At 50.3% G+C, this 23,530-nt stretch overlaps 1 protein-coding gene across 16 annotated transcripts in view; it reads left to right on the top strand.

Annotated features, from left to right (window-relative positions):
- The window catches only part of kcnma1a (potassium large conductance calcium-activated channel, subfamily M, alpha member 1a), a 1,094,159-nt gene that overhangs the window by 806,167 nt on the left and 264,462 nt on the right, over positions 1-23,530 (top strand). For all 16 annotated transcript variants that reach the window (XM_085970505.1, XM_085970490.1, XM_085970491.1 and 13 more), the window contains 3 exons: positions 4,083-4,193; positions 10,061-10,166; positions 13,203-13,285. In XM_085970505.1, the coding sequence (XP_085826631.1) occupies positions 4,083-4,193; positions 10,061-10,166; positions 13,203-13,285 (300 nt within the window). The remainder of the gene's footprint in view (positions 1-4,082; positions 4,194-10,060; positions 10,167-13,202; positions 13,286-23,530) is intronic.

The raw sequence follows: 23,530 nt of genomic DNA, 5'->3' as shown, positions 1-23,530 counted from the left end.
GATCTTCGACCTCAACTCCACTTTCCCACCTGATCTCCATATCCCTTGATTCCCCTAGAGTCCAAAAATCTATCGCCCTCAGCCTTGAATATACTCAAAGACTGATCATTCACAGCCCTCTGGGGTAGAGATTGCCAAAGATTCACAACCCTCTGAGTGAATAAATTTCTCCTCATCTCGGTCTTAAAAGGCTTATATTCGCTAGAGTTTAGAAGAATGAGAGGGGATCTCATTGAAACTTATAAATGAGAGGGGATCTCATTGAAACTTATAAAATTCTAACAGGACTAGAAAGACTAGATGCAGGAAGGATGTTCCCGATGGCGGGGGAGTCCAGTCTAAGATAAGGGGTAAGCCATTTAGGACTGAGATGAGGAGGAATTTCTTCACCCAGAGAGTGGTGAACCTGTGGAATTCTCTACCACAAAAGGCAGTTGAAGCCAACTTATTAAATATATTCAAGAAGGAGTTAGATATATTTCTTAAGGCTAAAGGGATCAAGGGATATGGGGAGAAGGCAGGGACAGGGTACTGAATTTGGATGATCAGCCATGATCTCATTAAATGGCGGAACAGGCTCAAGGGGCCGAATGGCCTACTCCTGCTCCTATCTTCTATGTTTCTATGACCCCTTATCCTGAGACTATGCCCACTAGTTCTAAACTCTCCTGCCAGGGGAAACAACCTCTCAACAACCACCCTGTCAATCCCCCTCAGAATCTTATATGTTTCAATGAGATCACCTCTCATTCTTCTAAACTCCAGAGAGTATCGGCCCAATCTACCCAATCTCTCATCATAGGACAGCCCTCTCATCCCCGGAATCAATCTAGTGAACCTTTGTTGCACCGCCTCTAAGGCAAGTATATCCTTCCTTAGATAAGGAGAACAAAACTGTGCACAGTACTCCAGGTGTGGTCTCACCAAGGCCTTGTACAATTGTAGCAATAAAGGCCAACATGTCATTTGGGGGATTACCAGACCTGATTTTAGTTTTCTCAGCCTGTTGAATTAAATGGTTACCAGCCCTGATGCAACACGACTGTCTGAATAAGCCACTTTCTCAACTCTCTTTTGAAATTGTGTGTGCTGGGAACTGTCTAATTGCCTCACATCCATCTGAACCTCTGCCTGTCTGGCACTAACTCTTAACGTGTCACCTCAATAACTCTTCAATGTTCTGTTAGACTTTTATCAAACTTGACAATTGATTTCCCCTCATCAGTCTCGACACAGATAGAAAACCTTGCACTACAGGCAAACCATAAAACACAAAAACCAGACTAATCTGATTGCTGTGGTATTCACAGATCCACGTATTCCATTCTTATCACATTTCAAATATCTTTCTCATCATTTCCAATGTGATTCTATAAGGCAGCAGTGAAGGAAAAAGAAGGTATAAATTCATCAGGGGTTTGAGTATGTTCAGGCCTATGCTTGGTACAAGGCGAAACCAAGGGGGAGAAATTCATTACAGCCCCGTTTTGGGGCGCTAAATTTTAAAAGTTGATAAAATTAGCGCCAGACACTAATGTTTCTAAATTTAAAAAAAATTCGGCTTTGCGCTCCAGGAAGGAAGTGGAATGCCAAATCAAGCCCCCCACTTCCTTCTTGGAGCGCGATCGGCAGCAGTCGGGGTGGAGACTTCAGCAGCGCTGCACACTGGGCCGTGCAGCGCCGCCGCGTTCCAAGGCTCCTTCCCTCCCTAAAAGGGAAGGGCCATCGCTGTAAGCTCTGCAATATAAAACGTACCTGCCTGGACCACCAAGGCAGCCGCGATCAGCCCCGGCACTTCAAGCAGAGTGCCGGGCTGATCGATCGCGGGCAGGAACCTGGAAAAAAAAAACTGGAACAAGAAAGGTAAGTTTTTTTTAATTTTACTTACCTCGGCCATCTCGCCTTTAATCATCGCCCCCGAAGCGGCCCCCCACCCGCCCGATGCACGCCTCCTGCAGCTGTCGGTGTTTTCGACCGGCGCTGCTGCACGGGGGCAGAAATCAATTTCGGGTCCGGGGCGATGCGCACGGCGATGACGTCACGGTCTCCGGGCAAAGGAGTTCGGGGTGCAACGCCGTAGCACCACCGTAAAACTCCCGCCGAATATGGCGGGAGTCGATCTTAGCGCCGCGCCGTGCCTGGTCACAAAGCCATTTGCGCCCCGTTAGTCCCCTCCTGGGGCGCTAGCGGGAGCCATAAAGGCACCCAATTTCGCCCCCCGAGTATTGACGGGGTCTGCAACTTTGGACTTTGGGTAAACTCTAAGTTGCTTACTGCGGGTTGCGTGTGGCTGTGGCTAGTGTTCCTCCTTACAACTGATTCAGAACAGCACTCAGGCCATTGTGTTTATTCAGGCAGCAACAAACCATGGCCTAGAAATTGAGTTTGCGCTGCGCCAGGGCTTTAGCGCCGGAAGTTAGTGCCGGCGCTAAGTCCCTTTGCGCGCGCCAAAAATTCAGTAGCGCCGCGCCCAAACGGCTGCCAGCGCTACTGAAGGGTTTTAGCGCCTGAAAACTGGCGCAACGCGCCGCATTGCGGCGCTATTCCGGCGCTGCGGCGCCCGCTGCGGTGCGGCAGGCTCGGGAAGTGCAGGCCTCCTCCTTCCGTTAAGGAGGAGCTGCCTGCACCCGGCCGTGGCCCGCGCAAATCTCTTCAAAAATGAGCCCGGCACCTCGGACAAGTGCCGGGCTTGCATCTGTTCCGGTGGGGGGGGGGGGGGGAGAAGTCCGGGGAGGGAGCTGCGGGCAGGCGGCCGGCGGGAAAGCGGCCGGCCGCCGCGCCTCCTTAAAGCGCCGGCGCAGACTCCGGCAACACTCGTTTGCCGGAGTCTTAGTTGCGGCTGCCACTGGCGAGGCGGCCGCAACTGAATTTCGGCTTGGGGCCGGGTTACCACGGCAACCGGGACGCTGCGCACACCGATGACGTCATCGGTGCCGGCGCAGCGCTACCGGTCTACCGCCGCGGAAGGGCCCCAGGCAATTTAGGAACCGGCGCCAATTGCAGCGCTAGGCCCTCTAGCGCCGCAAAATCGGTGCTAAGGGCACTGAATTTCTAGGCCCATATTTCAGGGCCTTTCCCTGTGCCACATGATCGTTTGCGAGACATCACAACTGAGCACTACTAATGTGCTTAAAAGCCCAGCTGTGTCTCTCCTCCATTCAAAAAATAAATAAATAAGGGGTCGCCCATTTAGGACTGAGATAGGAGAAATTTCTTCACTCAAGAGGGTGGTGAACCTTTGGAATTCTCTACCCCAGAGGACTGTGGAAGCTCAGTCATTGGGTATCTTTAAGACAGAGATCGATAGTTTTTTGGTATTAAAGGAATCAAGGGATATGAGGATAGTGCAAGAAAGTGGAGATGAGGTAGAAAATCAGCCATGATCTTATTGAATGGCGGAGCAGGCTCGAATGGCCGACTCCTGCTCCTATTTCTTATGTTCTTATTCTTCCTGTTATGCCCTCTTCCTCATTCGCTGATCGAAACATCAATTGGTGTTTTAAAGTAAAATCTTTCAAATTGTCTAAACTTACCGAGCTTTCATATGAGGTTGAAACTTCGAGTCATAGTCACACCGGGAGTAGCCAATCTTCATGGAAAGTGGCAGAAGAAAGGCTTTTGTTTTTGAAGCCAGTGCAAGGGATCAGACCAGGGTTTCACAGCATTGCTTTTTGCCAATCACAGAATTGCCAGTGCTCCAGATTGGGATTTGATGAATCAGAAGCTTGGTTATATCTCTTGCCCAATGTAGGTTTGATCAAGAGTAAAGTAAAAGCTAATGTGGCACTACGGGTGCACATCAGGTAGGGGGAAGGGGCCTTTCAGGCCCGGTTAGAAATCTCGTTGGGATTTGAATTATGGGATAAATTTGCATTCACCTCTCCTTCTGTATGATGGACACAGGATTCTAAAAGGCCAAGACTCCCCTGCTTCTTCACAAACAAACCCAACATCTCCTGTCACAACACCACCATTTTGTCCTCTAATCTAGTTGGTGAAATAATAAGACTGTATTGCAGTAGGAATCTTTGACCTTAGCTGTGACACTTGAGTGTTGATCGGGTCTACTATCACTTTAACAGGCATATAGTGGTGTGCGGACACATCACGCTCGAGAGTGTATCCAACTTTCTGAAGGACTTCTTGCACAAGGACAGGGATGATGTGAACATAGAAATAGTCTTTCTGCACAAGTAAGTAACAACTTTCATTTGCAACGTAATGTGCAGAGATGCAGTGATTGACTGAAATATTCCATGGTAGCACATTGATTTTGCCCAGTCCAAAGCCAGATTTTCTTTTTTAAATCTTGTACATATATGTGAGCCTCTTTGCTTAGACGTGTGTGAAATGGGGAGAGGGAAGACTGCAGACTGCCCACAAATACACAAGTATGGAATGTGGTCTTATTCCATGTTCACGCATGCTCGTGCCCTTTATTAAAAAAAGCCCATTGTTTGGAAAATGCAACTTTTTGTGTCTCGTTTTCACAATTACTGGAAGGCCAATTGGAAACTGGACTGGTGGTTCAGTTAGACCGTGCCATAACTGAGCAATTAGCCCAAGGAAGGCCCTGGCTTCAGCAGATGATCTTGGCTGTGGTAGTGGTCGCGCAGCGCTGTCCCTGGGCTGGGGCAGAGGAAAATCAGCCGTAGTCTGTCTGTCTGTCTTGATTATCACCCCGTGACCCCAGCTGAGAACAGGGAACGGGTTTGAAGACACCCCCGTGGTCTGCCCGTACTTACTGTCCCGGCTCACTCTTGGCCACTTGGGCAAGGTACTGAAGGGCAACCAATACCCATGGAGCCATACTTCGCCCGCCCTTCCCCCTCCCTCCAGCCCCCGCCCCCGCCGAGTGTTAGCCTTCAGCAGAGGAGGAATTCAGAAAAACAAAGAAAATATTTAAAGTCGCTCTGATTCTCCAGCACTTTTTTGGATGTAAAGATCGTGTCCTATTGTTAAACACCTATAAGATTTCAAGAGCTTGCCAACCACTGAGATTCCATTCATCAGTTTTTCCAGATTAGTGTCCTCAGCACAAGCCGTGGAACAATCTAGGGAAAGAAAACCTGGAAATCCGATGTAAAATGCTAGCAACACGCAACACCCAGAATGAGAAAAGGTCAAGAACTTGCACCAGAACACTGGGCAGCGATCAGGCTAAAATTCCCCGCCTAGCCCAGGGGCGATGTGGTCATTTGTAGCACTGCTGCTGTCTCGCTAGCGATCAGACTCGCGATCAGACTTGCAATCAGATGGGAGACCTTAATGGTCTGTATGGGCCAGACACTGGGTCTTCACCCCTGAACCATTGCGAATATGATGCCCTTCCAGATACTGAAGTAAAGGGCTCCTGTATGTGTGACCATAAATGTGACACCGTAAGTACAAAATCTCCCAGCAGGTGTGTTCCCTACCTCTGTAACCTCCTCTGGCCCTACAATTCTTTGGGATCTCTGTGCTGCTCCAATTCTGACCTCTTGCGCGTCCCTGATTTTCTTCGCTCCACCATTGACGTCCGTGGCTTCAGCTGCCTGGGCCCTAAGCTCTCTAATTCCCTTCCTAAACCGCTCCACCTCTCTATCTCTCTCTCCTCCTTTAAGATGCACCTCAAAACCTACTTCTTTGGCCAAGCTTTTGGCCACCTGTTCTAATATCCCATTATGTGCCTTGGTGTGAAATTTTGTTTGATAATCACTCCCGTGAAATGCCTTGGGTGGGGGGGGGGTTTACTACGTTAAAGGCGCTATCTAAATGCAAGTTGTTGTTATTGTTGAAGAGGACACGGGGGGAATATTAAAGCGATGTGCGTGCAGTGGAATAAAACATCGTTTTAAACAACTTCCCTGCTTCATCTCATTTTAGAAATGATGCTAAATAGATTAGCATGACTGTAGCCTTGGCTGGGCCACTGTGAGCTCCATTATTGATGGCAGTGATGATTTGATTCATTGCCTGTGGTTCCAGTCTTCTGTTCTCTGGATTAACACATCAGCAGGGGAGCCGAGCAATTCACTCACTTCGTCCCAGCAGCATCTGTAGCTGCTGATTTTCTTAAACCGTGGCTGTGGATTGCAATTATGTGAAATGATCCCCGGGGGGGGAGGGGCCCCTCAAAGGCTCCGCGAGATTACGCAGCGAGTAGCTAAAACACACAAACCAGGAAAGTGCCAGGCTGTGGGCTGGGGGTGGGGGGCAGTGCCTTGCGTCGTGCTGAATGAGCTGACCTCAGCTTGGGCCAGTGCCCTGCAGCTGGCTTCGATCCCAACTTGGGTTAGGAAGGGCAGCATCTCAGCCCAGGCAGCTAACTAGCTTAGTGAGCACAGTCGGAAAGGTTTGCACCTGTGAACATTGAGCAGGGGACTGGGTCTGACTCGGCCTGTGATGCACCTAAAGGCGGAATAACCCACAGGCCCACTCGCTGGTCGAGACTCGCACATTAATAACGGCCATTTGGATCTGCGCTAGCTCCGGGTGCCTGGCACCAATGTGGAATCATACATCAGCCAGAGGTCAGTGCCTTCCTGCGAGGAGAGGAAAGGGGGGGGGATAGCAATCCCGTGAATAAATCTGCTTATTCCAATTTCCCGCGGGAGGGTGATGCTGAATCATACCAAACTCTCGCAGATTGTGTCAGCTTCTGGCACAATACAAGCCCAATTCGCTACAGGCCCATCAAAAAGAGAGAAAATATTTTTTTAAATCTTTTTATAGAAAGGACCTGTCTATTCAGTAAATCTTTCAGAGCTTAATTGAGGATTCATTACAGTTCTGTTTTCAATGTTACTTAATAAATTTGTATTTCTCTGCATTTTGTTGTGGAACCACTAGATGGCGGTGTCAGTTAGCTGCCCTTCAGACCTGAATTTGAAAACGATCAGAGTATTTAGAGGTTACAGTATTCCTATTTTTCTTATTCAGAACCACTCATTTTTTTAAATATTCCTTCTACATTCCCCCCCCCCCCCCGTTTCCTTCGCTTTAGTGATTTGTGCTATTTCCCCAGCTGAAGGGGGTCAGAGAATCATCTCCTTGTCTCCCTGAGCCAGGGCTGCTGTGTAAGTGGCAGGATGTAAGAGGCAGTAGCCCTGGGTGACTCACCTGACTGTTTCTCTTGGGGGCCATGGGGAGGGGACTCACCCCCAGCTCACAATGGCACCAGGAGGCCAGCCTGATGATCAGGAGCCGACAACAAGGGAACCCTGACGCGCAAACCTTTGCCCTGCATCTTGGTGGCACCTCTCTCAACCGTCCCTAACACGTCTGCCCCGGTGCTGAATTAGACTGTAGGCTTTGGAAAGATGCTGCCTGCCGCCTCCCGAGCCTCTGAGTGTGTAATCTCAAGCAATTGGTCTCTGTTGGCAAGCAGAATCCCCCATGAGAGCTGTAAGGAGCTGAGGGAATGTGTCAAGTGGATTGTGCAAGATGTTACTTTTGATAATTGTTGAGCGCAATATGTACAGACCAAAACACCAGAAGGACGGCAAATTAAAATCAATCCATTTCAAACGAACAGGTTCTAGAAACCTTTTTTTTTTGCTCTGTAAAATCACATCAGGATCTATAGGGAGACACATTCCCCCGGGGTGGCGGGTCGGAGGATTGGAGCTGGAATGTTGTAGCCCGTTCTCCGACCTGGGCTCCATGCGGTCACGATTTACCCATTGGGAGCACTGAATCACTCACAGGAAAGCATTAAAAATCTCTAGTTAGGAATAATACTTAAGGTATTCTAGAGAGCTGGCAGGGGCTGTCAGATCCTATCCTAGAAGAATGAGAGGTGATCTCATTGACACATACAAAATTCTTACAGGGCTTGACAGGGTAGATGCAGGGAGGATGTTTCCCCTGGCTGGGGAGTCTAGAACCAGGGGTCACAGTCTCAGAATAAGGGGTCGGCCATTTAGGACTGAGATGAGGAGAAATTTCTTCACTCAGAGGGTGGTGAATCTTTGGAATTCTCGACCCCAGAGGGCTGTGGAGGCTCAGTCGTTGAGTATATTCAAGACAGAGAGCGGTAGAATTTTGAATATTAAGGGAACCGAGGGATATGGGGATAGTGCAGGGAAGTGGAGATGAGGCCAAGATCAGATCAGCCATGATCTTATTGAATGGTGGAGCAGGCTCGAGGGGCCGAATGGCCGACTCCTGCTCCTATTTCTTATGTTCTTATTCAGATATGATTATGAGGGGTTTTGATAGAGTAGATAGGGAGAGACTGTTTCCAGTGATAGGGGGGTCGGTAACCAGAGGACACAGATTTAAGATAATTGGCAAAAAAAAAGCCAGGGGAGATGAGAATTTATTTTCCTCAGCGAGTTGTTGTGATCTGGAATGCATTGCCTGAGAGGGCGGTGGAAGCAGATTCAATAGTTACTTTCAAAAGGGAATTGAATAAATACTTAAAAATTTACCGGGCTATGGGGAAGGAGCAGGGGAGTGGGACTAATTGGTTGCTCTTTCAGAGAGCTGACGCAAGCACGATGGGCTGAATGGCCTCCTTCTGTGCTGTACGATCCTGTCTGATCCCATTCCGATACATTCTATCAGGTTTCCAGTTGCACGGCTTACATTAAAGGTGCATTATGCCACTGCCTGTGGCGTGCAGAGTGGAGCTGGCAGACCTGAGTTATACTGCCAGCTGCGAGTCGCACATTGCCTAGTGGCAAAACCCATTCGGCTCTTCAGCCAGATCAAGTTTACTGTTTGAATGCGGGCGGGGCGTGCGGCTTCTCCCCCCCCAACGCTAAAAATATCCAACATTATATTTCAGCTCACAGACCTTCCACGGCACCATCCAGCAACTTCCGAAATGTTACTTTGCACTGGGTCCGAGCAGCAACAACAACAACTTGCATTTATATAGCGCCTTTAACGTAGTAAAACGTCCCAAGGAACTTTGACACCGAGCCACCTAAGGAGATATTAGGACAGGTGACCAACATCTTGGTCAAAGCGATAGCTCGTAAGGAGTGTCTTAAAAGCATGAGTTGAGCTGCTGGACGTAGGGCGAGAGTCTCACCTCTCGACTTGTAAGATTAGGATCACAGGCTCACACACAGATTACCCAACAGGGCTTTAAAAGTTGTAAGGCTTTTATTAAAGAGCTACAGTTTTAAAGCATAATCAGATATTACATATGGTTATAAGCTGAGTATAATAGACATACAACCCGTGACAGTAGAAAGCGATCTACAACTCCCGAAGCGGAACACCGCAACCGGACGGACAGTTGGTTGGATGTCTGATGAGGCAGCGTGGAGGTCTCGGGTCAGCAAGTCTCTGCAGTCAGCACATCAGTCTGTTGATTCGTCCCCCCAAGCTGTTGGAGGTGTTAGGCGTAAGCCAGCATTGATCCACCTCAGAGGCTAAACTTAGTCAAGGTGTTAGGCCTGAGCCAGCATTGATTTTCACCTTGAAGAAGCCTTCGCCCCTCGCTGTCTGATTCCCCCTCTCAGCCCTCTATTCTTATAGTTATTTCGGTGGGCTGTGATCTATCTAGTGTCAATCATCTATAATCCAAGTGTGGTGCAGGAAGACATTTCTCACTGCCTCTTTCTACCTGGCTGACGAGGCCTTTCTCTTATCTTTCTGAGGAATGTTTTGTTATGTTTCTTTAAGGACATTTTATGACTTTTCGGCTTCATTTTGTCTAGCTATGGTACCACCACCCTGTGTTGTCTTGCATTTTACGATCCCCTTACGATCCCCTTATCACTTTCAGGCCTTTCAGTATTTATTATTTGACCTTGCTGATACTTCCCCCATTTATTCCTCCTAACTGCAGTTTTAATTTCTGTTCTAAGAGTCAAACTTCATCCATGAATCTAATAACTGTTTCTTAACAAATTTCAGTGTGCTGGGGCTTCGATCAGTGAGGTGACCCCTGAGTCACATTAGCATTCATCCAAAGTCACTTTGCATTAAACCATTATTACAGCAACAAAGTCTCCATTGTCACTGCTTGTATTTCTCTTGTCTAAACCTTTGCATGTTTTTTTTTTAAAACAATGAATTGCTGTTCACTAACTGTCTCGTATTGGTTTTTTTTTCTCCCCAGTGTTTCCCCGAACCTTGAGCTTGAAGCTCTTTTTAAAAGACATTTCACTCAGGTGGAATTTTTCCAAGGTTCTGTCCTGAACCCTCACGATCTAGCCAGAGTCAAGGTAACAACTGTATCCTTTTTCTGACTCTGCTGCCCTGTGGGCTAGTGTATGATGTATTTTTGTATCTTAGCCAGGGCAGTAGGTTTGCGTAAGCTCAGAACTGTTGTCCCTGGTTTCTGATTTATCAGCTGCTCCTTTTCAAAGTCACTGCCGGTGGATGTGCTCTAGTTTCCCCTCGGTTTGTTTAGAAAGCTGCGTCTCATTTAGTGTAAGAAAATCTAGCCAGTGCGTAAGGTGCAGTGGAACAGAACCCAGGACCGCATGCAGCAGAAAACACCAGGATCAATAGCACAGCCGTTGGCCCATTGGTGTCTACGTGACACCCAGCGGCTACCTGGAGTGGAGAGTCATGACGCTGACTGTAGCCACCTCCGTCCGCCGTATCTGGATATAATTATAAAGAGTTAGACGTTGGCCGCCTCGAGTTTCAGGCACGTATCTCAACCCTCCAGGTTCCGTGGAGAATCTGGAGTCACACAGAAAACTGTTGTGGCCATAATGACAGGCAGGGGCCCAGATTTTGCTGGAGTGGGGCATCTTTACTTCCCTCACCCTTCAGCTCAAAATTAGGTATGGAAAGAGGAATAAAGGGAGGGAAAGAAAGATTGGATTAAGAGTGAGAGGAAAAAAGAGAAAGGGAAAGACAAAAAAATTTAAAGTTTAAATATTAAAAACCGCTAACAACAATTTATTACCTGCAGGAATGAGACACCACAGTTTCAATTGCTGCCTTTCTGGACTAGCGAGGTTGAGTGCCATTGCAGGAACATAAATCTTGTCCTTAAAAGAGTCCTTACGTCCTTAAGTACCAGCCCTAACTTTCTGCGGCGAGTTTAATTCGTATTTGCTGGGCAAATGCAACAATTTCTTGAAACTCACGGGGTGGGGGTTGAGGGCGAGGCTGACGGCGGAACGGCGCAACTCGTCCAGCAATTTGTGGCGATTTGCAACTCACGTGGTATCTCTTCCTCGCCATAAATCGCTGGGTTATTTACGCACTAATAGCAGCGTGCACATTTAACTCGGCATTCATTTCCCAGCAAATTCTGGGCCAGTAAAAACAATCTCTAGGAAGTTGGATGTCATGGCAGACATCAACTGACAATGATAATATTGGCCCGTAATTTGTGGTCCGTGACAAAGCAAAGGCATTCGCTGCTGGTCTCCGAAGCAAGCTTCCCACAAAGCTCTCGGGATCTCGGTGGCGAGAAGTTCGGCTTTTTCGACGTACGGTTGAAATCAACGTACGTCAACAGGCAGCCAATCACAATGCAGAATTCTCACAGCCATGGAACCAGGAAATAGAAAGCACTAATAATCACTTAAAAAAATGTTTTTACAGAGAGCGAAATAAAGATTGGGACCCACACATTGGGTTAAGATAGAAGCGGAACTATCATGAACAAACTTTTGAAAAAAATAATTTTTTTTCATTAATTTTAAAATCTAATAATTTTTTAAGTAATGGAGAAATTTGACGTCCCACCAATATAAAATTAGTTTTTCAGAGCAAGAGCGTTGTTTATCAGTAGTTATGACTCAGATCACCATTAAAAACCCAGTTACTCCTCATTTGAATGGGTCGAATTTTTATGGGGTTTCTAACAGCGATAGTTGTTCAGAAAAGGGGGAGTTTTGGTCAGATCAGTGATTTCACTGATTGCCGGCTTGGGGGGGTGGGGGCGGCGGTTCCACAGCGCAGCCAGTGTCGGAGCAGTGAATGACAGACCACAACTTCAGGATTTCCACGTTAGGCTGCACATGCGCTAAATCCTGAAGTTGCGGTCAGATTCAAAGGCAAAATGACGGTGACCGGGCCGATGATCCACTTGATTTCAGCGGCAGCGATGCTGGGTTTTGTTTCACTGATTGTTATGTACCTGTGGTCTGGGAGTTGAGTTGGAATTCAGTCTAGGCTCGTGAAATTGAAGCCTTCCCTCTCTGACAAGTGTAAGGATCTTGAGAGCAGGTCGCCTCGAGTCCAACTGCTGATTGGGAATGGATCTGCAGGAATAAACTGCTGAGAGTGTGGGAGAAATTAGCACTAAACTGACAGTCTCATTCAGAGCTGCCATATAGGTGGCTGGTGTGGGAAGAGGGACCCTGTCACGCGGGTGCAGTCGAGGATGCTTTTCCGCGGTTGTCCTTAAGCTACCTGGTTGATGCAGAGTAAAGGAAACGTGCTCTGTATTGAGCTGTACTTCGCCTGCCCTGGGAATGCTTGATGCCGACACTGACTGAAAATGGAGAAAAATAGTTCCTAACCAGCGTCTCTGACCTGTTAATTCCTCTGCTGAGCTTTAAGTTGAAATGGATGAGTGTTCGATTGGGCCAGACTCCGCCGAGGGAGTTTTATCCACAGAATTTCCTCCCGCCTTCTATAGCTACATTTAAATAATATGCTAAAGTGAATGTCTCCAGACATCAGCTCATTTTTACAACCATCCAACCCAGCAGAGATAGGCATGTGTCCAGGGTGGGTCAGTAATGGCCGCCTCTACATGCAGCATCATAGACATTCCCCCCAGCTTTCAAACTCCCCTTAGGGCCTAGCAGCTCCTGGCCTCCAATCAGCCAAGATATCAGCAAAGGTCAGCAGAGGTCGATAGTTGGTTTCCTGGTCAGTGTTGCAGCCAATTAATGAACAACAGCAGCATGACCCCGCTGCACGTGAGTTGTCCTAAAATAAGCGGAGGGGGGGCGGGGGGTGGATTGCTCTGGGTATGAATGATCCTCTGGGAAGAACCTGAGATGTGTCATTTGTGAAACCTTGTCTCCATTTTAAAATTTCATAAAAGCGATTTGATCGGGATAATTTTATTTTGTTTTCATACAGCCTCCCTACGCAAAACTTGAGAAATAAGGGAGGGATCGTGACTAACCATAGGACTTGGGTTAATGTTTACTCTGAAGTTTAAAATCCAGTGAAGCTAGATCTTTTGAATTTCAGTTTATTAAATTGTGTTTGAATTTGATGTTGTGTTTTGTATCTGATCCACGCCTTTCATTGGCTTTTCATGTTTTCCCGCGCCTTAGATAGAGTCATCAGATGCATGTCTAATTCTGGCCAACAAGTACTGCCCTGATCCCGATGCTGAAGATGCCTCCAATATCATGAGGTAAGAGTGGAGGATGGAACACTATGACTGAGGGAGGCCTCATATCCTACAAAGGGCTAAGGTCCCAGAGTGTGTTGAGAAGATGCTGAGCGGGTTGTCCCATTGTGTGTGCTGTGCCAGCAGTAGCGAGTAGCTGGTTCATGCACAAAAACGCAAGACGTTTTAGGAACTGCAAAATGGCATTCAGTCCCTTGTTGATATCTGAACAGCCTCTGTTTACATTCATACCATAAGCCTCAATCTTGCAGCTAACTGGAACCCATCATTCCACATCAGTGGTTTTCTCCGGTAGCTTATCCCACAATTCATATTATTCTTTGAGCGAAAAATTGCACCTGACTTTCCTCCTCCCTCTGAACTTCCCAATGTCTAACTTGCGTCCTTGGTACAGGAAACTTTCTGGTATCCGGCATTGACAGGACTGAGCTGGTGCCGTCCCATCAAAACTGCCGTAGAAACCAGCGCTAATGTTAAAACATACGGAGCTTCTGAGCTCCGTGTGAAGCAACAAACCCTGTTGCTTGCTTCAAAACAGTCGGCGTAGCTTGCAAGCGTCTCTGTAGCTAAGCAACAGCTTCAGCTAGACCTTGCAGAGCCACGACTGCAGAAAAAAAGCAACGAAAAGAAAAAAAACTTATCTGAACCGACTCCTGAATTTTGCCGGTGGATAGAGCTTTCCGGACATTTAACCTCTGGATAAAGGAAAGTTTCCTGTATTTCAACCCTTCACAGAGACAATTTTCCTGGATCAACTTGGCCAATTTGTTTTCCTTAGAGCAGAGAAGGCTGAGGGGGGGACCTGATTGAGATGTACAAAATTATGAGGGGCATAGATAGGGTAGATAGAAAGGAACTTTTCCCATTAGTAGGGGGGTCAATAACCAGGGGGCATAGTTTCAAGGTAAGGGGCAGGAGGTTTAGAGGGGATTTGAGGAAAAACTTTTTCACCCAGAGGGTGGTTGGAATCTGGAACTCACTGCCTGAAAGGGTGGTAGAGGCAGGAACCCTCACAACATTCAAGAAACATTTAGATGAGCACTTGAAACGTCATAGCGTACAAGGCTACGGACCAAGTGCTGGAAAATGGGATTAGATTAGACGGAGCTTGATGGCCGGCGCGGACACGATGGGCTGAAGGGCCTCTTTCTGTGCTATATAACTCTATGGGGGAGAAATTCGGTTGGTAGCGCCTCCAATTAGCGCCTAAAGAGGCCAAGAAGTGGGGCGTTAGCCAATTTTCGGCCGGGCGCAGTGAACACAGCGCCTCCTCCCATATTGAGTGGGCATTTTGCGCCGGCGCTAAACCTTAGCACCCGCTCGCGGGCGCAGGCAGATCATGACATCATTTCAGTGTGCAATGCCTTTTGGGTGCCCCAGACCGGAAATTCAGTGTTGCGCCCCTCCGTTCCACCTGGCGCTAATAAGGACTGCTTACCTGGAACGTTCCCCAGTCGCTCGCGGGCTAGGGGGCGCTCTTTAAAGGGGACTGCACTGGTATAAAAGCGGCAGCCATTTTGGGAGCACAACTTCCTCAAGACTTTCACAGAGTTGCTGAGCTGCACTCTGAGAGCCATTGCACCAGTGAGCCAGCGCTGGCCAGAGGAACTTCAGCCTTCTGACCATCACCTTGCAGCTGGTGAGCATTTACAACGTTTACAATTTCTTGTGCGCTATTACTATGGGGGCTGCATTGGAGGGGAACGTCCTGCTGCTGAACCATCTGGAAAGGGCACAGAGACGCAGGGAGAGAGGGGCAGGAATGGCCAGACGGAGGAGGGCCAACAGACGTCGCCACACCAGACCTTACGCTACCAGGGCTTTCCGACAGCAGTTCTCTTACTTGAACATGTCAGAGGAGGAGTGTCTTAGAAGGCTGCGCTTCAGAAAGGAGGTGGTGACTGAGCTGTGCCACCTGCTTCAGCCAGATCTGCAGCCTCAGATAAGGTGCAGGACCTCTCTGTCGGTGGCTGTCAAGATGACTCTTGCCCTGAATTTCTATGCGAGCGGCTCCTTCCAGGCCGCAACTGGGGACATCACTAACATATCGCAGTTTGCGGTGCATTGCTGCATCCGTCAAGTAACAGATGCCCTATTTAAAAGGAGGCAGCAGTACATCTCCTTCCCTGTGACACTGGAGAAGCAGCGGGAGCGCGCAGAGGGCTTCGCAGCAATAGCAGACTTCCCCATGGTGCAGGGCGCCATTGACTGCACGCACGTGGCTTTGCGGGCGCCTGTTTTGAATCCGGAGGAGTTCCGCAACCGCAAGGGGTTCCATTCCTTGAATGTTCAGCTGGTCTGTGACCACCGACAGCTAATCTTCGCAGTCAATGCGCAGTTCCCTGGCAGCAGCCACGACGCCTTCATCCTGCGCCAGACTTCAGTTGCAGACCTATTCGAGGCCCCGGCTCACCCAGGAGGCTGGCTTCTCGGTGACAAGGGCTATCCTCTGTGCCCATGGCTGATGACGCCGCTCCGTTCGCCCAGCACTCCTGCTGAAGAGCGCTTCAATGCAAGCCATCAGGCGACGAGGAACATTGTGGAGCACACAATCGGTGTGCTGAAGCAGCGGTTCCGCTGTCTGGACCATTCCGGAGGCGCCTTGCAGTACTCACCAGAGCGAGTCTCCCACTTCGTCGTAGTCTTTTGCATGCTGCATAACCTCGCCATCCTACGCACCCAGCCAATGCCACCAGCCATTGAAGCACCAGCGGAGGAGGAGGAGGAGGACCAAGACGGGAGGGAGGTACAAACTGGAAGGGCCGTCCGTCAGAGGCTGATAACAAGCCGCTTCTAGGCCCCTCTGATGGAATGCTTGGGCCATTCGATGAGGAGGAATGGAACCGTCCGTATAACCCAAAGCCTATGAAGGGCAGTGAATGTAAATATCAGACATGGCCAATGTAAATAAAAAAAGTTGTTTATTTTGCTAAATGTGCTTCCTTCCAACATGACAAAGCAATGGCAACAGAAAGCAAAACTAACACACTAACACATAAGTTACTCACACACCCGGGAGACTATCCAAAACATTACTAACATTCAGACCAGCATCCACGGCCTTGATTTCTACAAATAAGACGTCTCAGCTGCACCTTCTACTCTTTCCCCCTTGATGGTGATCTACTTCTCTTGTGAGATCGGCCCCTTCCCTCCCTGCAGCTCCTCCGTAATGGGACCCCAGTGGCTGCATCAAGGCTGAGGGAGGCCTGCTGGCTGTTGGAAAGCGCAGATGCCCCTGAGGGACGTCCTGGACGACCTCTGGCCTTGGAGGGCCCGGATGCTGACTGCTCCAACTGTGAATGGGTGGAAGCAGTCTGTCCTGCAGGTGGTGGCAGCTGCAGTGGAGACGTGCCAGCGGTGGCATCAGGAATGCTGACATCCTGAGAGCGGACAGCAGCTCCCTGGTCGAACGACACACTGGCACACTGACGGGGCAGCACCGCAGCATGCGCACCAATTGGCTGGTCCACAGATTGAGGCCCTGCTGTGGTGCTGCAAGGGCCCCGGGTAATCCCGCCTGATCCAGCGAGGGTGGCAGCAGTCATTGGTCACGTGGCCTCAATATGCGTCTGCATGAAACCAGCGAGTGACTGCGTGGCAGCACTCAGCACTTGCGTGGCAGGTGCCAGTGCTTCGGTGAAGCCCTGGACAGTCCTTTCCAGTGCTTCGCTGAAGGCCGGGACAGTCCTTTCCACTGCTTCGGTCAAGCCCTGGACAGTCTTTTCCAGTGCTGCCCCGAAGCCGTGGACAGTCCTTTCCAGCGATGCCCCGAAGTCCTGGACAGTCCTTTCCAGTGCTGCCCCAAAGTCCTGCGCACTCCTTGCCTGTGCTGCCCCGAAGTCCTGCGCACTCCTTGCCTGTGCTGCCCCGAAGTCTTGGACACTCCCTGCCAGTGTCTCGATGGATTCAGGCATCCTTGCCACTGCAGCCATGAGCTCAGTGTGCCTGAGCCGAGCCTGGGCGCTCATTTCTGCGAGGGAACGCACCTCTTCTGCGCTCTGTGCAGCAGTACTCGTGGCCTGACTCGCCCTCCGGGGAGACGTGCCCCCGAGCTTCCCTACCCCCCTTGCGTTGCTGCAGCCCGCTGGTTCCTGAAACTGCTTCCTCCTCAGAGCATTCCCCCCCGCTCCCCTCCAGGGAAGTAGTCTCCCCAGTCTGCAGAGGGGCTGGCTCGCCTGAGGGTGGCAGGGATGGTCCAGCTTCCTCCTGCTCGTCGCCTCCGGAGTCAGTGGCAGTGGCAGCTTGAGGGCCCGGCTCCCGAGCTGGTGATGCAGCATCTGAAAGCAGGGAGGTTGAAGAGTGGCTTTAGTGAAAGGACAGGGTGGCAGCAAAGGATGCATGAGTGCTGCAATGCTCTGACATGGGTCCAGAGTGAAAAAGCGTGCTGGTGGGGGGAAGAAGTGGAAGGAGAGAGTTCAAAAAGGTGATGACCTTACCATCGCTGTGCACAATGGGGTCGGCAGCTCCAGTGGTGGCAGGACCAGTCATCCGGCCTCCAACAATCTGGTGGACTCGTTCCTCCAGGCCTGTCAGTGTCTGCAGCTGAGGAGGGCCTCCTCCGGTGCGAAGCTGCTCCCTCCGGTTCCTGGCCAGCTTGGCCTGCAGGAGAAAGGACGGGAAGTGATGAAACATGCTGGCCTGAGCTGACATCACATGCCCCCATGGTAGATTAGCCCTTCCATTATGCATTGAGCTGACATCGCATGCCCCCCATGGTAGAATAGCCCTTCGATTATGCATTGAGCTGACATCACATGCCCCCCATGGTAGAATAGCCCTTCCATTATGCATTGAGCTGACATCGCATGCCCCCCGTGGTAGAATAGCCCTTCCATTATGCATTGAGCTGACATCACATGCCCCCCATGGTAGAATAGCCCTTCGATTATGCATTGAGCTGACATCACATGCCCCCCATGGTAGAATAGCCCTTCCATTATGCATTGAGCTGACATCACATGCCCCCCATGGTAGAATAGCCCTTCCATTATGCATTGAGCTGAATGTACATGTGTGTTTCCAGAAAGGGCCATGGGTGCTGGCTGACAGATGGCCATTGGGGCTTCGCGCACCCTCTGGCCATAATGTCAGGTGCAGATGGAGGGATGAAGAAGATGGCGAAAAAGGCACTCACCCTAACGACCCGAGTGAGGTCGTTGAACTTCTTCCTGCATTGCACAGGAGTCCTGGCCACCACGCTGGTTGAGGTGACTCTTTGACAAACTTCCCTCCAAGCCCTGCGGCACTCGCTCTGATGAGGCCTCCTGCCATTGTCGGGGTACAGCACAGCTCGCCGGCGCTCCACTTCGCCAACCAAAGCATCCAATGCCCCATCGGTAAAGCGCTCCGCTCTCTGCCTCACCCTCTCCATATGTTCAAAGTTTGGAACGCCACAGAAAGCACAGCGCCGATTTTGAGGCCTACAAGGCGCAGAGTGTGGCTGCTGCTCCTAATTGACCTGCCCCTTTAAGAGCTGGCCGGCGCCAGCATGTCTCGGGGTAATCGATTATTGACAGCACCTGCGCTGCGCCCGGCCGCCGACATATTGAGTATTGAGTAGCGCCGCCGGGTTAGCGCCTTAAGACTCCCGTGCAGCGCCTGAATCAACGCCGCAATCACCTTTAGGGGCGCAGCAACCCAATATCGTTCGAGGTGGCGATAAGTTGCGCTTGGCGAAAAAATTTGCGCAGCGCCAATTCTAACGCCCCAAAAGGGGCTATACCCAGTTTCTCCCCTTATGACTCTAATTCCCTTTATTGTCTTGGAAGTTTCAGTTGGGTCAAAGCCTCCTTCATCCCAAATTCCCAAACCTTTCCTCATAACTTAAATTCCTAAATCCAAGAATCAGTTTCATTATCCGCCTCTGTACCTTTTGAAGGGTAGTGATATCTGTTAGTCATCTTAATGATCATCTTAATGAGGTCATCCACACCAATCTGGGGAGCAAAGGAGCAGCTGTAGTAACACTGGGGGGAGAGGGGGAAATGCAACACTCCCCCCCAATCTGAGACTGTGACCTCTGCTTCCCCAGTGGTTATATTGGGGTTGCAGCGTCCCCCCTAATCCGAGATGATTGCCTTTGCCTTGCTCAGGGCCACATTGTTGCTGAAACTTGCCAGCCAGTGAACCTGCTTTTCCCTTGCGGTCAGTTAGCCAGCTGGCAGAAGCCTCAAGCCCCGAGCCTTGGTCGCAGTGGGCACCGGAATGCTAGAGATTGGAATCAACTGATTCAACTGACTGCACAGAACAAGCAGGAAATTCCACCAGTGAGTCCACTCCAACTGCGGTAGATCCAATAGGGAGTTCAGGAGAAACTTCTTTACCCGGGGGGGGGTAGTGAGAATGTGGAACTCGCTATGGCAAGGAGTAGTTGAGGCAAGTAGCGTAGATGCATTTAAGGGGAAGCTAGATAAGCACATGAGGGAGACAGGAATAGAAGGATATGCTGATGGGGGTTACACAAAGTAGGGGGAGAGGAGGAATAACAGAAAATGCTGGAAATACTCAGCAGGCCAGGCTGCATCCGTGGAGCGAGAAACAGAGTTAACGTTTCAGGTCTGGGACCCTTCATCAGAACTCATTGAAACCTATAAAATTCTAACAGGACTAGACAGACTAGATGCAGGAAGGATGTTCCCGATGGCGGGGGAGTCCAGAACCAGGGGTCACAGTCTAAGGATAAGGGGTAAGCCATTTAGGACAGAGATGAGGAGGAATTTCTTCACCCAGAGAGTGGTGAACCTGTGGAATTCTCTACCACAGAAGGCAGTTGAGGCCAATTCATTAAATATATTCAAGAAGGAGTTCGATATATTTCTTAAGGCTAAGGGGATCAAGGGATATGGGGAGAAGGCAGGGACAGGGTACTGAATTTGGATGATCAGCCATGATCGCATTGAATGGCGGAGCAGGCTCGAGGGGCCTACTCCTGCTCCTATCTTCTATGTTTCTAGGGTCCCAGACCTGAAACGTTAACTCTGTTTTTCTCTCCACGGATGCTGCCTGGCCTGCTGAGTATTTCCAGCATTTCCTGTTGTTATTTCAGATTTCCAGCATCCGCAGTGTTTTGCTATTGTATTAGGGTGAGAGGAGGCTGGTGTGGAGCATAAACACAGGCACAGACCAGTTGGGCCGAATGGCCTGTTGCTGGGCTGCACACTCGATGTAACTCTGTGTAAAGCTGAGTGGGCTGGGCTCATGAGGCAGGCAGGCCATTGGTAACTCAACAAACGGGAGGAGACAGGTGACGTTATGACGGATGGGTGGGAGAGGAGGTAGATCGGCGGATCTCAGGGAGGAGGAGGGGAGACAAAGGCACAGTGCAGCCGTGTTGTTCCCCCAAAGCTGCATCCAAGATGGTGCTTACAATTGAGGATAATTTCACTTCATGAGCAGAAAGACTTAAAAGAAAATCGAGAGCGGAGTACTGTGTACAGTTTTGGTCTCCTTTCCTAAGGAAGGATATACTTGCCATAGAGGGAGTGCAATGAAGGTTCACTAAACTGATCCCTGGGATGGGGGGATTGTCCTATGAGGAGAGATTGAGTAGACTAGGCCTATATTCCCTAGAGTTTAGAAGAATGAAAGTTGATCTCATTGAAACATATTATAATCCTTCAAGGGCTTGACAGGGTAGATGCAGGGAGGATGTTCCCCCTGGCTGGGGAGTCTAGAACCAGGGGTCACAGTCTCAGAATAAGGGGTCGTCCATTTAGGACTGAGATGAGGAGAAATTTCTTCACTCAGAGGGTGGTGAATCTTTGGAATTCTTTACCCCAGAGGGCTGTGGAGGCTCAGTCGTTGAGTATATTCAAGACAGCGATCGCTAGATTTTTGGATATTAAGGGAATCAAGGGATATGGTGATAGTGCGGGAAAGTGGAGTTGAGGTAGAAGATCAGCCATAATCTTATTCAGGCTCAAGGGGCCGAATGGCGGAGCAGGCTCGAGGGGCCATATGGCGGAGCAGGCTCGAGGGGCCGTATGGCGGAGCAGGCTCGAGGGGCCGTATGGCGGAGCAGGCTCGAGGGGCCATATGGCGGAGCAGGCTCGAGGGGCCGTATGGCGGAGCAGGCTCGAGGGGCCGAATGGCGGAGCAGGCTCGAGGGGCCGTATGGCAGAGCAGTCTCGAGGGGCCGTATGGCGGAGCAGGCTCGAGGAGCCGTATGGCGGAGCAGGCTCGAGGGGCTGTATGGCGGAGCAGGCTCGAGGGGCCGTATGGCGGAGCAGGCTCGAGGGGCCGTATGGCAGAGCAAGCTCGAGGGGCCGTATGGCGGAGCAAGCTCGAGAGGCCGTATGGCGGAGCAAGTGCGAGAGGCCGTATGGTGGAGCAGGCTCGAGGGGCCGTATGGCGGAGCAGGCTCGAGGGACCGTATGGCGGAGCAGGCTCGAGGGGCCGTATGGCGGAGCAGGCTCGAGGGGCCGAATGGCGGAGCAGGCTCGAGGGGCCGAATGGCGGAGCAGGCTCGAGGGGCCATATGGCGGAGCAGGCTCGAGGGGCCGAATGGCGGAGCAGGCTCGAGGGGCCGAATGGCGGAGCAGGCTCGAGGGGCCAAATGGCCAACTCCTGCTCCTATTTCTTATGCTCTTAAAGGGCAGCTGATTCAATATCGCCCGTCGTACACTAATGACTAAAGTTAAAATATATCCCATTGTGTTTTATTTCAAATGAACGACTCGTTATTTTACATTCCGTTAAAGCCTATTATTTTTACCAACAAAGATCCCCTAAGGAGGGATTAGTTCGCTGAAATATTTTTATAATTGCTTTTGCATGGGTTGTGTTTTAAAATGTCGTTTGTTTTGTGGTTGTAACTGAGGAGTGTAATGGGAAACTGTCCTCGGGTACAGATCATCACTAATGAATCCTCCGAGAAAGGATTCCTGTTTCTAACCTGAAAAGACTCTGGATATTTGTTGTACTCTTGGGCAACATTCAATAGCGATTGAGGCGCGATTTCATGGGATTTGGTGAGTACTCAGAAGGGTGACATCAGTAAGAGGTCTCACCTGTGTGACACCAGCAGACAGCACCGTCGGCCATGTGACACCAGCAGACAGCACCGTCGGCCGTGTGACACCAGCAGTCAGCAGTCTCGGCCATGTGACACCAGCAGACAGCACCGTCGGCCGTGTGACACCAGCAGACAGCAGTCTCGGCCGTGTGACACCAGCAGACAGCAGTTTCGGCCATGTGACACCAGCAGACAGCACCGTCGGCCGTGTGACACCAGCAGACAGCAGTCTCGGCCGTGTGACACCAGCAGACAGCAGTTTCGGCCATGTGACACCAGCAGACAGCACCGTCGGCCGTGTGACACCAGCAGACAGCAGTCTCGGCCGTGTGACACCAGCAGACAGCAGTTTCGGCCATGTGACACCAGCAGACAGCAGCGTCGGCCATGTGACACCAGCAGACAGCAGTCTCGGCCGTGTGACACCAGCAGACAGCAGCGTCGGCCGTGTGACACCAGCAGACAGCAGTCTCGGCCGTGTGACACCAGCAGACAACAGTCTCAGCCATGTGACACCAGCAGACAGCAGTCATGGCCGTGTGACACCAGCAGACAGTAGTCACAGCCGTGTGACACCAGCAGGCAGCACTGTCGGCCGTGTGACACCAGCAGACAGCAGCGTCGGCCGTGTGACACCAGCAGACAGTAGTGATTGGCATGTGACACCAGCAGACAGTAGTGATCGGCCGTGTGACACCAGCAGACAGCAGCGTCGGCCGTGTGACACCAGCAGACAGTAGTGATTGGCATGTGACACCAGCAGACTGTAGTGATCGGCCGTGTGACACCAGCAGATAGTAGTGATCGGCCGTGTGACACCAGCAGATAGTAGTGATCGGCATGTAACGCCAGCAGACAGTAGTCACGGCCGTGTGACACCAGCAGATAGTAGTGATCGGCATGTGACACCAGCAGACAGTAGTCACGGCCATGTGACACCAGCAGACAGTAGTGATCGGACGTGTGACACCAGCAGATAGTAGTGATTGGCGTGTGCAACTGTTGCCAATGAGAAAGCAGTGCGGAAAAGCTTGGTTTGATTGTTTAGTTAATTTTTTACGAGTTAACGAAAGGCTTTTGCTGGATATTTTTCACCTGGGGGATTTGAAAGTTACTATTTTGCTGCAGGATCACCAGCTACTTGAAACAGTTCAGCTAATTTATGAGGCCGAGTTAAAGCCATTTGAGTTTGGTAAGCTCAGGTGTAACAGAGGGACACAACTTCGGAAAAT

This window comes from Somniosus microcephalus, chromosome 29 (genome assembly GCF_052327205.1).
Source record: "Somniosus microcephalus isolate GS21.2 chromosome 29, FLI_Smic_1.0, whole genome shotgun sequence".
NCBI lineage: Eukaryota > Metazoa > Chordata > Chondrichthyes > Squaliformes > Somniosidae > Somniosus > Somniosus microcephalus.
The sequence above is the reverse complement of the archived record's forward strand: the minus strand, read 5'-3'. Positions and strand labels throughout refer to the sequence as shown.